Genomic DNA, 14,990 nt, shown 5'->3' on the forward strand with positions numbered 1-14,990 from the left:
AGGCATTTCCACCTGTCATCCTGTCTCCTTGGTCCATGCCACAGTTATTCCCAGGACCAGTCTGCTGGTAGACAACTGTACAAGTGGCTCTGCCTTCACCCCAGTGAGTCCCCTGTTACAGGGTCCCTATTTTAAAACATAGTAACCTCAGTCGTCTTTAGTAGTCAATAATTCATGTAAGTCACAAATGTTCACAGGGTACAAATGGCATGGCTGAGAACTGAAAGGTTTAAGTGCTTGTCCTCATTGTGTCACCGGCTGTTTGGAACTTCGGGCAATCTCTCACACTCACTGACATGCTTTATTTCTATGCTTTAATCACCTTCAGGATGAAACCTCTCCAAAACACTATAATCTCAGAATTTGGAAGGAAAACATACATTATTCTAGAGATATATTAACGAAGACCATGCAAACATACAAATTATGTGTAGAGCTATGCGTGTGATTATATGTGAAGTACACTAGAGCTTTAGCTTCATGGATGCTGTCCTGGTACTGATTGTCATGCACTCTGTATTCTGTATTCTCCCAAATACCACTTTTTATATTTCAAGGGAAGATGGCACATTATATTAAAGAGACTAACAGGAAATAAAATCATTATTTAAACATGTTTTATGATGAACTCATATTAAGAAGATTATAAAAATTCTGTTTATATATTCACATAATAACTGGGGTTTGGAAGGAAGACACTGTATTAGTACACTACCATTATTCAGTATGACAGAAAATTTTCAGTTATATCTATCAAACCTACGAAACCTTGAATTTTAAGCATGCAAATAGATTCTATTTTATTATACACAGAAAGAGTTTTTGGAGCAATTTAGTACTTTCCCTTTAAGCCATCAGCATTCTTTGAAACTACTACAAATTAATCAAATCATAACTTCTTTTAGGACTTAAAACTTCGCATATACAAACAGGCAACCAGACAAACATATGGGCATGCATATCTATAAATTATGAACAATATGACATGGAAACGGTTTCTGTTTGTTCTCATTTTGGGAAAACTTACAGTGAATGGCACTGCGGACAGATCAGTTTAACAGACTGGGGAAGTCTCCTGGGCAAATACGACCTCAGCTTGGCACGGACCCGATATTGCTGCGGAGCCTTTTGCTTCAAAACGGCACACAATGGAGTTTTCTCTAAGTGCTGGTGATCTGTGAGTACTGTGAAGAATTTCTACATTACATCAGAGTAACTAATGCATGGGAGTTTTAGCTACATTTGGCATGGATTCTCCTGAAGCAAAGATTTATTGAAATGAATCGCAGCTAGTTACTGTTTCTAGATGGACCCTGTGCCAGGCACAGAGCAGGAACTCACCAGACTAAAACACAGAGGCTGAGTAACTGGGATAAGAGGTAATTTAATTATATACACTGTGCTTATGCATATTTATACCATTAAATATTATGTGCTTATGTATTTTAATATAGAAGTAACAGAAATTTCCATGAACTAACTTATGGGAAACTTGATGGACTATTTTAACTAGAAAATGACTATTAACCTACCTGTATAAAGAGTCAATCAGTTCACGGCCAACCTCTCAGACAATGCATTAGGCCACAGCTTACATGCCAATTGGATTTCAAACATTAACAAAACGTGGACTTGCTAAATAAAAATGATCTGCCACACAGGCTCTTGTCTTGGGGATCTCAAATTCAAGACTTCATTGAACCTTCTTTCATTAAAGAGTCAGAATGTGAGACTAGAAATGGTGATTAGGAGAATTCAATTATCGCAGTCATGTGGTGTGTGAAAGAAAAGGGATTCGTTTTGTAAACAGAGAGGGGCAATAGGAGAGGAGGAAAAGGAGGATGTGGAGAGAGGAAGGCATCAGAGTTAACAGTAGAAGGAAAGACCAGTAGGAGGAAATGCCTGGAATAGAAAACTAACTGCAAGGTTGGGAGAGGTAAAATGAGTTTACATTAAACACTCTAATGCAAAGCTCTGACTCAGCTCTTAGAATACAGAAGTCAGGGAGCTAACACCGCCCCAGACCTACAAACCCCAGTCAGGCTTCTCTACATAGCTCTACTGCAGCCAAGCCTTCCTGTGGGGTAAGTGCTTGTGGGTAACACCCATGTTGTGCAGACCTGATCAACTTAAAGTAAAATGAATACATGCCACACTTCGCCTTTGAGGTGAACTTCGTATTACTTTCACACTGAAATAAAAATTCCAAGAGCATGAAGATGTCCTGAATATGCTTCAAAAAGATTCCGTAATATACTTGTCTCTGTGTCCACCTTTCTGTCTCTCTCCTTACAAATTTGTAAGTGAATTGTTGCGAGCAGCTTCCAGACATTATGTCCTTCCTAACATTTCAGTATTTTATGAAAAGAATGTTTCATTGAGATAGCTGTAGTAACCGTTTCAAAGATAATCAACTTGGATTTAATACTATTATACAATTATCAGATACGTGAATCTTCCCAACTGTTTTTTTACCTTTCTGTTCTAATCTTGACAGTGGGAAATATTTGACTTTCATGTGTTCACAGTGTAACTTGAAATGGCCCCCAGTCTGCGTTCACATCATGACAATGGCTTGATGATGAGAAACTCACTTTGCTGAGTAAGCATCATTTGGGCATTCCTAGTATTTTCTCCTGCTCAGATTCCGACATGCATTGTTGGCACAGAAGCTCCTCTGTTACCCTGGTTCTTAATGCATTCTAGGAAGAGGTCTGTTAGGGAGGAGCTTGCCCTCCAGGGGAGGGAATTGGTTTTGGGGAGTAAAGGATGTTCAACTTTACTCTGAACTAATTTCCAACTTTGCAATTAGTACGGGAGTAACGAGAAAGGAGTAACCGCATTATTCTTTATCAAACATTTAGAATTCAATCATTTGTTCCTGACCACATTGTTTCAGATTTGGTATTTTCTACTAAGTGAGATTTTCTTTACTTTCTAGCAGTTCAGGGTTCTCGGTTTAGCTCTAGTTTCCTTGTCCAAATGTTGGAATCTGCCTTTTCTCTAAGGATACCCAGACTATCCCTATAATCAGGATTTGTCTGTGCATTTCCTGTGACTGCTGCTCTGCCTGACACTACCTGTAACAGTCTCACAGAGGCCTCTAGAGCCTGAGCATAACGCCGTGCTCAGCTCCAGCACAACTGATCTTTCTTCCATCCCGCACTTACACCTCCTTTCTCCGGGAGGAAACGCTTCCATTATTAGAGCATTATACATCCAATGAACAAATTATTTAATGTGCTTCTGTTAACATTTTTTTCTGAATTAAGGTTTCTTTTCTCAAGTTAGGTAAAATAACTGGGTGTGTAGTAAAATACGTACTATTACTGTATTAATGTTAAACTTTGGGAGCATAGTGAAAATATTTTCTTAGGTATAAAAATAGTATCTTATTAAATTAATGCCAGAGTACAATTTATATTGTTAAGCTAATAACACACCCAATGCAACAAATTTTATAAATCATAATGATCTATAACTTAAACTACATATTCGATATAGAGATATGCACATGCATGGGTTTTACCTTATACCACTACAGGAGCAGGTAGGGGGATCAAAGTTACACACAAACACTAACTGCTCCCAGGAAATCCAGGGTCACGGATGGTACACAGGAATTGGTTGGGAAGTATAGACAGGTGCCTGTATGCTGGTTACTGAAATGTGAGCAGTCTTACTTGTAGAAGAGACTTGCTGACATCGTTCTTCCTCATACAGGGATACTGAGCCTGATGCAGAGCCTAAAGCAAGGGAGACGGGAAATCACACAATTACATAGCTCTTTAGCATGTCTATTAGAAACTTAATATAAAACTTAAAATAAGGAACTCTGTTCAAAGAAAACGAAGACAGCCTAAATAAATGTTGACATGTCTGTTTTCCTCAAATTCTGGTGTTCCTAGCAAAAATATCAGGCTTAGTTGTAAAATTTGACACGCAAAGTGTCTCCTTTCTTTGAGGAAAAATATAGAATTTTGAATAGCAACTTAGTATATCAATCAAGGAACTTTGGTATTGATAGAAAGACTGACAAACCAGAAATGTTTAGAAATCAACTCGTGTTTTGATTGTTGGCTAAGGAAGGTCATTCAGAGAACACAGGTTGGATTTTTTGTTTGTTTGTTTGTTTGTTTTTGCTTGTTTTGCTTGTTTTGTTTTTTAAGAAATAGTTTTGCAACTACTAGGAATTATTACAAGATGTTTCAAAATATACCAATAAGTGATTCCTAGGAAACCCCCAATAAGACCGTATTAATAGCCACTGAATGTTTTGGTGGATACAGAAGCCACATAGTCATGAAAGGAGACGGCAGTGCTTCTACTCCAAGGCCACTCATCAGCACATCCCTCGCACTAAGAAATGAGCTACTGGCACATGTTCCAGCATAGACGCATCTCAGAACAGTGTGTCAAAAGCAATCACACTAAGATTAACAAGACTATCTTTGAGAGATTTGGATGATTCATGTTTATGCATTAGACATCCATGTATGGGGGAAAACCAACTTGGGCTAGTTAATATAAGGGAATCTCAATATTTTTTTGTTACCTTTAGGAAAAAAAAAAAAGAAACTGACAAGGAAAATGGCTGCTTAGGGAATTCATGAAATTTTTCTTTTTTTAGTGAATACAAAATACCACGTATACATCAAAAAACAAGTAAACACTATTACTTTAATTTGAAAATGTGATTATATATTTAACAGTGAACCATGCTAGTGCATAGGACAAACCAAATGTTTAAAGAGTTACTTTAATGAACATACACATATGCCCTGTACAGTCAGGTGAACTGGAAAGAGACCTAAGCAAGAAACCACTGAAAAGGAAAGTGTGCTTCTAAAATTATGAGGCAGTAAAATATCAATGTTATAAATTGTCCTTACTTGAAAGTACAAAGCTATCCTCATTTTTTGATTGACAGATACCATTTGAGGGTTGAGTGACTGCCGAATCTGCACATTCTAAATCTCTAAAATATAAAAGAATATAAAATATATGAAGAATATAAAAGCAAATTGTGTAGCAAATGCAATAGAAAAACTTGTAGCTATACCCTAAAAATCCAGGAGTTCGTTAAGTTACATCATTTGGTATGATTCTAATCAATATTCTATAGCTTTTATCAGATTATCTGAGACCTCTAAAGCCCTCACAGTAAGCTGCAGTAGTTGAGAAAGATAGGAGTAGAACACTGAGTCAATGAAATACTAAAAACAAAAAATCTGGGAACTTAATGGTTAACATTATCAGTTACAATGACATCACTGAAGCTTAGAAAAGTACGGTTAGCCCCTTTCAGCCTTCCCTTGAAGTCCATCTCCACTGCTTTCTGACTCCACTGACCTGCAGAAAATCTGTCTTTTAGGGACCAGTGACTGCCTCCCAGCATGGGGTTCAGGTAGGAGACCTTCAGTCTTCTTCCTGTGTCCCATTCTGACCTCTTCACACATAACCTTAGTCCAGCTGCAGCCTACTTGTCTGATTCCCTTTCCCAGTTCACAATCACACCCTTGGGACTCAACGTCTTGGTACAGATGCAAAGTCTCTATGGTTTTTCCCAATCGCTTCTTCCAGCCTTTCCTTGTAGGCTATCTCCATTCCTTCATGGGGTCCCACCAACCAGCAGAACAGTTCTCTACCACAGACCCCAGAACCACCACCCTTTTCTAGGACTAGAACAGTTTGTTACCCAGAATCTCATACTGAGCCAAAGCAGTCAAAGAAGAGAAAGTCCTCCAACAAACAGAAAATCAGTTATCTTCAACAAAATACACCTTAAATCTGCAGATGCCCAAGTCCCAGGGCAAAGATCCAAGAATGAAGAACAAGACAGTATGACTCCTCCAGAATCCTGAAAGCCTATTACAATAAGCCCTGAGAAAAGCAATTAAGCCAAAGTATAAAACAAGAACAAAAATAGCAAATGGAAATATGATCAATGACCTTAAAAAGATATGAATAAATTTCTAAAAGACCATAAAAAATAAATGAAAATACGAACAGTTGAATGAAATAATGAAAACAACTAAAGATAAGTAGACTTTATCAAAAAAATAAAATCAATAAAGAAAACCCAAAAAGAAATAAAAAGGAAAATGAAAAACTGAAGTTAAACAAAAAAACCTCATAGGTAAGTCTACAGAGAACAGAATTTCAGGTTTTGAAGACAACATAGAATAGATAAATTTGTATGGTGGTTTAAATATGCTTGGCCCTTGGGAAGTGGCAATATTAGTAGGTGTGACCTTGCAGGAATAGGTGTGGCCTTATTGGAGGAAGTGTGTCACTATCTGTTGGGGTGGTCTTTGAGTTCTCCTAATGTTCAAGCTATGCCCAGTGTAGAAATGGAGCCTCCTCCTGGATGCCTGCAGATAAAAATACAGAATTCTTGGCTTTGTCTGAATGTTTTTAATGCTTCCAGCCACTAAACCTCTGAAACTGTAAAGTAGCCCCAATTAAATGTTTTTATTTTTCATAGTTTTATTTTTCAAGAGTTTCCGTGGTCATGGTGTCTCTTCACAACAATGGAAACCCTAACTAAAAGAGAAGTTGGTACCAGGAATTGGGTAGGCCTGAACATGTTTTTGTGTGAAAGAATGTGGGTTTGGGGACTTTGGAAAGTGGGGGCTTAATGGGCCACCCAAGTAGGAATGGGGAAGACATTGGTGCTGAGGGTAATTTGAACTCTGTGGGCCTGGCTCAAGAGGTTTCAGAGGAGAATAATTTTAGTTTGTTGCCTAAAAATCATTTTTGTGATTTTTGGTAAAGAACGTGGTGCTTTTTGCCCTTGTCTGAAAAGTCTACCTGAGGATAAGGTAAGAGGTTCAGATTAGATGCAGTAACAAAGCAAGTCTCACAGAAGCCTGGCAGAGACTTTGTTCTCTGGTTCACTCTCACGAACTACATGTTGATCAAGCGTAGCAATCCCACCCAGCCACGCTTATCATTTCTGTGTCTGCAGTTGAGAAGGGGATAGTGATACCACGGTGGGCATTATTAGGACCTGGTTATTACTTTCATTTGGACAAAGGGAAAGCTTCGTGTGTAAAGCTGAAACGAAGTGGATTATGCTGGGTGGATCTCAGTTCTCAGCCTCGTCAGAGAAGCTGCTCCTTGTACTTGATGTTAGCTGATAGTGACCCAGAGGTGGACAATATGCCAAGGTTGACAGTCTTTGGAGCACTCGTACTGAAATATGGTTTCTTTATCACACTGTTCCTTTCAAGCCTCAGGGATTGATGCAGGACAGAAGGCAGGAAGACAAAATCATCTGTCATACACAAAAGGACTGATGCTCACATGAACTCAGAGAGACTGTCACAACATGAACTTGACATATACAGGCTCACACCAGGAAAAAATCCAAGCTCTGAAAAGGGGAAGTGGATATAAAGACCTTCCCCTAACCGAGAGGTTAGTTTTAGCTGTACCTGATAGAAAGGAAAATCAGTTTTCAGCAGTGGGCTTTCTCATGGTGTATCAACAGCTCTAGGTCCTACACTGTCCAGTGCCCAACACAAAACAGACTTTGTTTTGTTGCTGCTTTTGTTTTACGCAGTGTATGTTTTGTTAGTTTTTGTGTTGTTAACTTTCTGTCTAGTTTATGTGTTTTGATTTGTTTTCCTTTTTTTTCTAGAGAGAAGGGGAGGAGAGACAGAGAGAGAGAGAGAGAGAGAGAGAGAGAGAGAGAGAGAGAGAGAACAAGAACATGAAGTTGGGTAGGCAGAAATGTGAGGACGAATATGGGAGTAGTTAGGGAAAAGGATATGATCAAAATGTATTGAATGAAAGCATTTAAGAACATAGAGATAAAGATAGGAGTATAGTTCAGTGGTACAATATGCTTAGCAGGTAAGAGTCTGGTTTTGATTTTCAGCAAGACAATGAGGAAAACAAACAAACAAACTAAGGCCTTACACAGACATAGAAACAGGCTTGCAGAGTGACCTAACAAGTATCTCAGTTATGTTTTTCAAAAAGAGACATAAAATACTCACTTTTTCAGCTGATCCACACACGAGCTTTCATCTGGCAAAACCCTAATCCCCCGACCATAACTGGTCCCTCCATGGAGATGAAACTCCAGCCTTAACAATGACTTGCTGGTTTCTGAATCAACAGACTGAAGTTTGGTATGGAGGCTATAGATTCGAATAAAGCTTCCAATCTACAAAAAGATGATTTAAAAAAATCTCATTTTAGAATAAAAGGGATTAATTTAACAGTTTCTGATATTTGAAATTTAACAGTTTCTGATATTTGAAAATTTCACAATTAATAGGAAATAATAACCAAGGACACAACAACCAACGATACAGAAGATACTGGAAGCAGGACAGTACTGTGACTAAGATCAGCTGCATGGATTTGAAAAATGTAAATATTATAAAACATAAGCAGGCCCATTTCAGACTTCCATCAATAAAGTATAGTGAATGTATTTATGATTGAAATGAAATTCTATTTGATAATATTTAGAAAAGAACTTGTTTGAACTGGTCTAAAATATTAAAAATGTGACATAAAATGCCCTCATTATGACACATTATAAAAAAATTAATCATGTAGTTTCATTAAAATAATAGACTTTTTATTTCACAGGTTAATTTTCTTGCTAGGCATAGAAACGCTCCTTGGCCCTGTGAGTGCTGGTATTATATGTATGGGCCACCACATGCTTTCCCCATTGCACGGATTCTATAGAAAGTAAAGTTGCAATGCAGCAGTGGTACGTCTATCATGGCCGTGTAAAATACATCATGTGAACTCAAGTATGGAATCAAACCAGAATGTTGAATTAACTACTCTATAGTCGATGTCAACTATTTCTCTAAATTCAGTCAAACCATCTTCAACTAGAGAACTTAGGATTTTTCTCAATGAAGAGGTCAAATGAGAAAACAAACTCGGCGTTCACAGACGCTAACCCTGAGCCAAGTGCCGTTCGTTGTCCAGCCTCTAGCATCGGCTAAGGGGAAACAGTTTGTACCTACATCTTCAAACCTAGCCCCGGCAACCCCATTTTAATAAAATAAAATAAATAAAGTCAAGACTTTGACATCTATGCAACAGGACAAGTTACATAGTATAAACTGCATGCATTTTTATATAGTCTTATGATCGAAAAAGAATGCAAGAGGAAATTTAATTCATTTACATATAAACAGTATTCCTGAGTATGTGATAAATGAGGAGCCATCTTTCTCCTTTTCCCTACAAATTCAGTAACTGTGGTAAAATTAGAAAACAAGCATCAAAGGGAGGGGTGGAAATGGGGTTGGGGTGCAAAGGGAGGGAGGGAGGGAGGGAGGGAAGGAGAGAAAGGCAAGCAAGCAAAGGTTCTACTCTGAACACTCCTTGTTAATCTTTAGTGCTGGTGGAGCAAAGACAGTAGAGAGGAGTCAGGAAGACACAGCCATACGCGCAGCTACTCCTTCGCCTCGAAGCGCATTTCTTCACGGTCCTTGTGGATTTTCTGACGGTAGGCAGGAGAAGGTATCCAGCCTATTTTCTCTCACATCCCTTTACCTGCTTCTACATCAGAGGTAGAAAAGGGAATGCAGAGGCTTGGGGAAAATATGCAAAAACTCAATAGAAATATGTACTTTACTGAGGATGCTAAAGTGAGATACTAGAATAATAAATACTAAAATGTTTGTTTTGTAAGCATTTGGGAACGTTCACTATGTCTTGATTATATATTAGTACAGCATTTCCATAGTACAGATGTTGATAACCTTCAAAGGACCAGAAAGAAAGCTGATACACAGGGAAATGACCTACATTAGTTAAACTATCTCAAGTACAATTTCATTTGCATTAAAATTTAAATTTAAGGCTATTTCAGCTGGACACTTCAGGGTTTTCCATGACATTTGACAACTTATTTCAAAAATGTGTATGGAGGAAAGAAGGGTCACCTGAGGAGTAGGACGTGGGGCAAGGTGGAAGCACAGTGCACACTCTAAGGAGTACACTGGTATAGCTACTAGAGCAAGAGAGGGGACTCGAGCTGTAACAGACTGAGATCCGCAGGGGCTTGAGAAGGTTCCATGAGTAGCCTATCTGGAATAACTGATGTACAATCTTCAGCAGAGAATGCAAACGGTGGGTGCGTGCTGCTTACTACGGGTCTCCTTCGCTGCAGTGCACTGGTACACAGCATGTACAGGCCAGCAGAGAGTCAACACGACAAGCTGTTAAAATCAGAAATGCCTTCTGATGGCAGCATTGCATTTCTGTGAAGATGGAGTAGATTATGAAATGTTTCTGATGATCTAGTATGTTAAAAAATTCTTTAATTTTGTTAGTCATGCAGTATTTTCCCCAAATTTACAAGCTAAAGAGTTACAATAAAAACATAAACGTGTAATGTAATGTTACAAAGGTTTAATCAGTAGCTAAGCCTAACAATATACAAGTAGAAAGAAACCTCTGCTTCTGCAGAAGAGGATCCTCCAGTTTGTGTTTAAAAAGTAGGTACGGTGCAATGGTTTTATTTCCTCCTCCTACGGCTAACTATAATTAGTAGGCCACTAAACGACGAAGTGTGATTATGACTGTATGCCTTACGCTGTTTTAAGAATTACAGCATGGTAAGACTGTATTATTTTGGGAAGTTGATATCATACTTCATAATAAAGTCATTATTAAAAACACTTTCCTGCTCCAATACAAGTTATGAAATGATCCATGCATGCTGATATGAACAGCTGTCTTGAAGTACTGAGAATAAGGTACCTGTATAAATGACATGTGACTGAAGACTTTCTATTGATTTGTGAGAAAATGAATAAAATTGGTACCAAGGAACATTACGTAGTGATATCATACACAGAGAGAATTGTTTGCATCCTGATACAGCCCTGCAAATGCTATAATGCTATAATGTCCTTGAGAGAAATGACATGCCATCTATTTTCTTACTTATGTGTGCTCACGTCACCCTCTAGTGGACAATGCACAGGGTACAACATTTTGGCTAAAAATCCATTCACAATATTCTTGGACTGCTTAACCAGCAGATGTTCTTTAATCCCCACTGCCCCGAGAGCCTTTGCAATGAGCTGTTTGAGATTTAGGGAAGAGAAGCAGGGCAGGCAGAGGTGCATGTACAGTCAGGACAGTAGCATGGGAAAGAGAATTCAAATGATCCAAAGGTCAAAGTAGACAATGGAGCTGAGTAAAAGTACACATCCTTCCTCCTCGATAAAGACTCCTTCCTGGGTATATAAAAACACCTTCAAATTTATGGTTATTAATGTTTCCAAAGAAAGTCAATCCCTGTAGACAGAATCTCCAGAGAAAATTTGAAAGTCTATCTCCAAAAGCATTTTTGCCAAGTGCAGGTGCCTGTATGCACATACACATGTCTAAGGATAAGAAGATGCAGTCACAACCCTGGCCCTGCCCAGCACCTTGTTTATTGATCTTAGTCAGACAAGACCTTTTGTAACACAATATGAGAGTGCAAGTGTGCTCTGCTCTAGGATATTTTTCTCATAAAAGGGAACAGCAATAAGCTGCACATACACAGTTTTATTCCTGTGTTTTCTCTTCTATAAGTAGGTTGAAATCATCTACAGCTACGATCATTTCCTCTCAGTGTTTATTAAGCCTGGAAAGGGATGCTGCAGCTTGGTCTTCGGAATGCCCTCACTTTCTCATCACGTGGAGTGAGGCCAGCAGCTCTCCTTTCTTGAGATACTATCGAAAGCACTTTGCATGCTGTTACTCACAAGAGTGGTATCTGCTACAGGAAACCTTCAAAATATATGGGTAAAAGTTAACAAAAAGTACCTCTATCATTTATGAGTCTAAATTTACTAAGGACTGCCAAATTTCCATGGACAGTAAGATATACAGAAACACATTCAAATTACTGTGTGCACTACAAGTGGTATAAGACTTAAGTAAGATGCACATAGTTCTTGTCTACATTCATCAAGCAAGTTTAGGAAATTACATTAGAGAGCTGGAACTGGGACTAGAACCTTAGTCACACGTCTATCACAGAGCCACCTGACTTCACTGGGATAGACCTGTGAGGCCAACGCCCAATGGTCCTTGTACAGACAGTGACCTGTGACGATTGGGGACCTCAGTCTGTACTTTCCCACAGCTACACAGGAATAGACTTCTTCCGGGCTGTTTGGTGGTGTCAGGAGCTGCAGCGTGAGTCCTAGTCAGGCCCAGAGCAGAGGCTGACGAATCTGCTTCCAGACAATCAGACTTTGCTCCAGCACACACGATAACTCAAAATCTATTTTTGGAAAAGAACAAACAAGCGAAAAAGAATCCAAGGAGATTCTAAAGAAAATATGTGGCCTGAAGATATTTTCTTATTGAGTGTAAAATCTTGGTTCTTACAATGACTTGAAAACTATACCAACACAAAATATTTTGCATCATACAAATTAATGTATGATGAAAATCCATATATTTCTCTTGCTTCTAGCCTTCTAAGTTACTTATAAGTGGATATTACAAATGAAAACTAGCATTGGCATATTTACAAATACATGCTGTCTAGAAGCTAGCCATTTAAATAAAATAATTTTTATTATTATTATCACATTGGAGATAAATACTGCTTTAGTGATAGCTTTCTGATGGATAAAACCTGAAGTTCAGGCAACATTTCAAAAACAGGAGTATGAAGGAAGAGATAAGTGTGACAGACTAAGGGGACTTTTGAAGTTAGACTAAGTGCATTTCTGCATTATGATATGGCTATAAGCCTACAGGGGCCAGGAAGTGGAATAGTGTGCTTTGAATGAAAATGGCCCATATAGGCCCACAGGGCATGGTATTATTAGGATATGCAGCCTTGTTCGAGTAGGTGTGACCCTGTTGGCTTTGAGGTTTCAGAAGCTCAAGCCAGGTTCAATGGCTTGCTCTTCTTGCTTCCGCTGATCCAGATACAGAACTCTTGGCTCCTTCCAAGAGTCATGTCTGATTTCGAAGCCCCCATGCTTTCCACCATATTGATAATGGACTAAACCTCTGAAGCTTAAACCCAGTCACAATTAAATGAAAGAGTTGCTGTGGTCATGGAGTCTCTTCGCAGCAGTAGAAACCCTCACTAAGACAACGAAAGGCCAACTCTGAAAACATACATGCAAGTAACATTTAAGGATGGAATAGATACTGTTTATATATTTAGAAAACACACACACTCTAACAAAGCAAAAAAGGCCATGAAAATAAATTTAAAGACAGCAAGAAATGGGGAATGCAAGAAAGGAGTTGGAAGAAAAGAAGAAGAGTTAATTATGCAATTATATCCACAAATAAAACTAATTTTAAAATGTCTGTTTCTATGATATATATACATATATATCATATTCAAAGTTTTTAAATTTAAATTAGATACTCATTTTTCAAGTAAAATTTTGAAGATAAATAAATCTGAAGTTAATTTCTACACATCAAATATCGCTTGCAAACATTATATACAAAACTAAAAAGGATATAAAAACAAAATAATATGCATCTGTCTACTTAACATCACCTTGAGGGATTTTGCCACTTGAACATGATTGTCATAGACTAGAATGTCTATCACCAGACTCTGTAGCCGCTGAATGTGACTCAAGTCACCTTCAAAGGTAAGATTTTGTATGGAGACTCTCCAAGAGGGAAACATAGTCCTGGTTCCGTCCCATACCTGCCATGGGATAGCAAAGCAAAGCTTAATGACCTTAATCCAAACACAGCGAGGCAAGCCTAAAATGAACAGAGGCATGCTCTAAGTACCTAGTGCTTTAGAATGGTGAGTATCAATCTGTGACTGTAGGAGGAGTCACTATGAACTACTGGGGATAAGCACACCACCGTGGAGATACAAAGACCAAAGAGTCGCTGATGATACAAACAAACTATGAACTAGCTATGAAATACCTCACCCCTTTCCCCTACCCTTCTCTCCCTCTCTGTATCTCCTCCACCATACCCGTCAGCTCTGGTCGTATGCCTTCTGGTTACTACAAAAACAAAGATATGAGGCAAACTAAGACAAAAAAATCATTAAAACAATCAGATTGTACTTGTTTCAAACTGAATATGAAGAAGTCAGAATAAGTTCAGAGAAATTTAAACTTAAAAGTATTTTTTAGCATGTACATTATATGAACAGAGTAATAGAGAAACATTGAAGCTGTGTTTAAAATCTTTTCAGGGCAGGAAAGAGAGGACGTATAACTGTTAGAGAAGACGTTAGTTTGGTTTCCTGTACCAATGTCAAGCACCTTACAACTGACTGTAACTCCATCTTTACGGGACCTAAGACACTCTTCTGGCCTTACCAGGCATCTATATAAATGTACACATACACAGATAATTAAAATAGAGGCTAGAGCAGTCTGGCCAGGGTACATGTCTGTGGGGTTCTCTTTTGACTGTTGATTGACAAGCAAGGCTCACTCCAGAGAGCAGCAGCATCCCAAGGCATGCTGTCCCGAAGCTAACTGAGTGTAAGCTACTCTATAAGCCAGCACACAGGAACACCCTTCATGATTTCTGCTTCACTTCCTGGGCTGTGCATGAGTAGAATGCGGACTGAAACATGATGCTTTAGGTTCTCTGAATGTCTCTCCTGACTGCCCTCTGGGCTGTGCTCTGTAGGCATCATGTCATCAGCTCTTCCCCTCCCTACAATCATTTTGGCTAAGGTGTCTTACTTATCAAAGCAATAGAAATGATACTAGATTCATAGCTACTAAGAAAACCTGAAATAGATTTATCATGATTACTAAAAAAGGGACCAAGATTACTACTGTACTGTAATTGAAAATGAAAATAATACTAATAAGTGTAACTTAGAATAATGTCTATTTCCCTGTTTTTAATATTTGATTAAAATTATTTTTGATGACTAAGAAAATCAACGTCAGAGAGAAATCAGTTTTAATTCTATTCCCTCAAAGTAGTTGGCAGCAGGGCACTGCCGTGCATCCTTCCCAGGGTAGTTTTGCTAATGT

General features: G+C 38.4%; 1 protein-coding gene across 6 annotated transcripts in view; it reads right to left on the reverse strand.

The window, feature by feature from the left end:
• Positions 1-14,990, reverse strand: part of Pot1 (protection of telomeres 1) — a 57,768-nt gene that overhangs the window by 8,621 nt on the left and 34,157 nt on the right. For all 6 annotated transcript variants that reach the window (XR_010065690.1, XR_010065689.1, XM_063286481.1 and 3 more), the window contains 5 exons: positions 13,523-13,678; positions 8,007-8,176; positions 4,893-4,978; positions 3,684-3,746; positions 1,028-1,184 (listed from right to left, as the gene is read on the reverse strand). Coding sequence is in view for 4 of the 6 variants with exons in the window: in XM_063286481.1 (XP_063142551.1) it covers positions 1,028-1,184; positions 3,684-3,746; positions 4,893-4,978; positions 8,007-8,176; positions 13,523-13,678 (632 nt within the window). In the remaining 2 variants the exon portion in view is untranslated. The remainder of the gene's footprint in view (positions 1-1,027; positions 1,185-3,683; positions 3,747-4,892; positions 4,979-8,006; positions 8,177-13,522; positions 13,679-14,990) is intronic.

The sequence above is a fragment of the Rattus norvegicus genome, chromosome 4 (assembly GCF_036323735.1).
Source record: "Rattus norvegicus strain BN/NHsdMcwi chromosome 4, GRCr8, whole genome shotgun sequence".
Classification (NCBI taxonomy): Eukaryota; Metazoa; Chordata; class Mammalia; order Rodentia; family Muridae; genus Rattus; species Rattus norvegicus.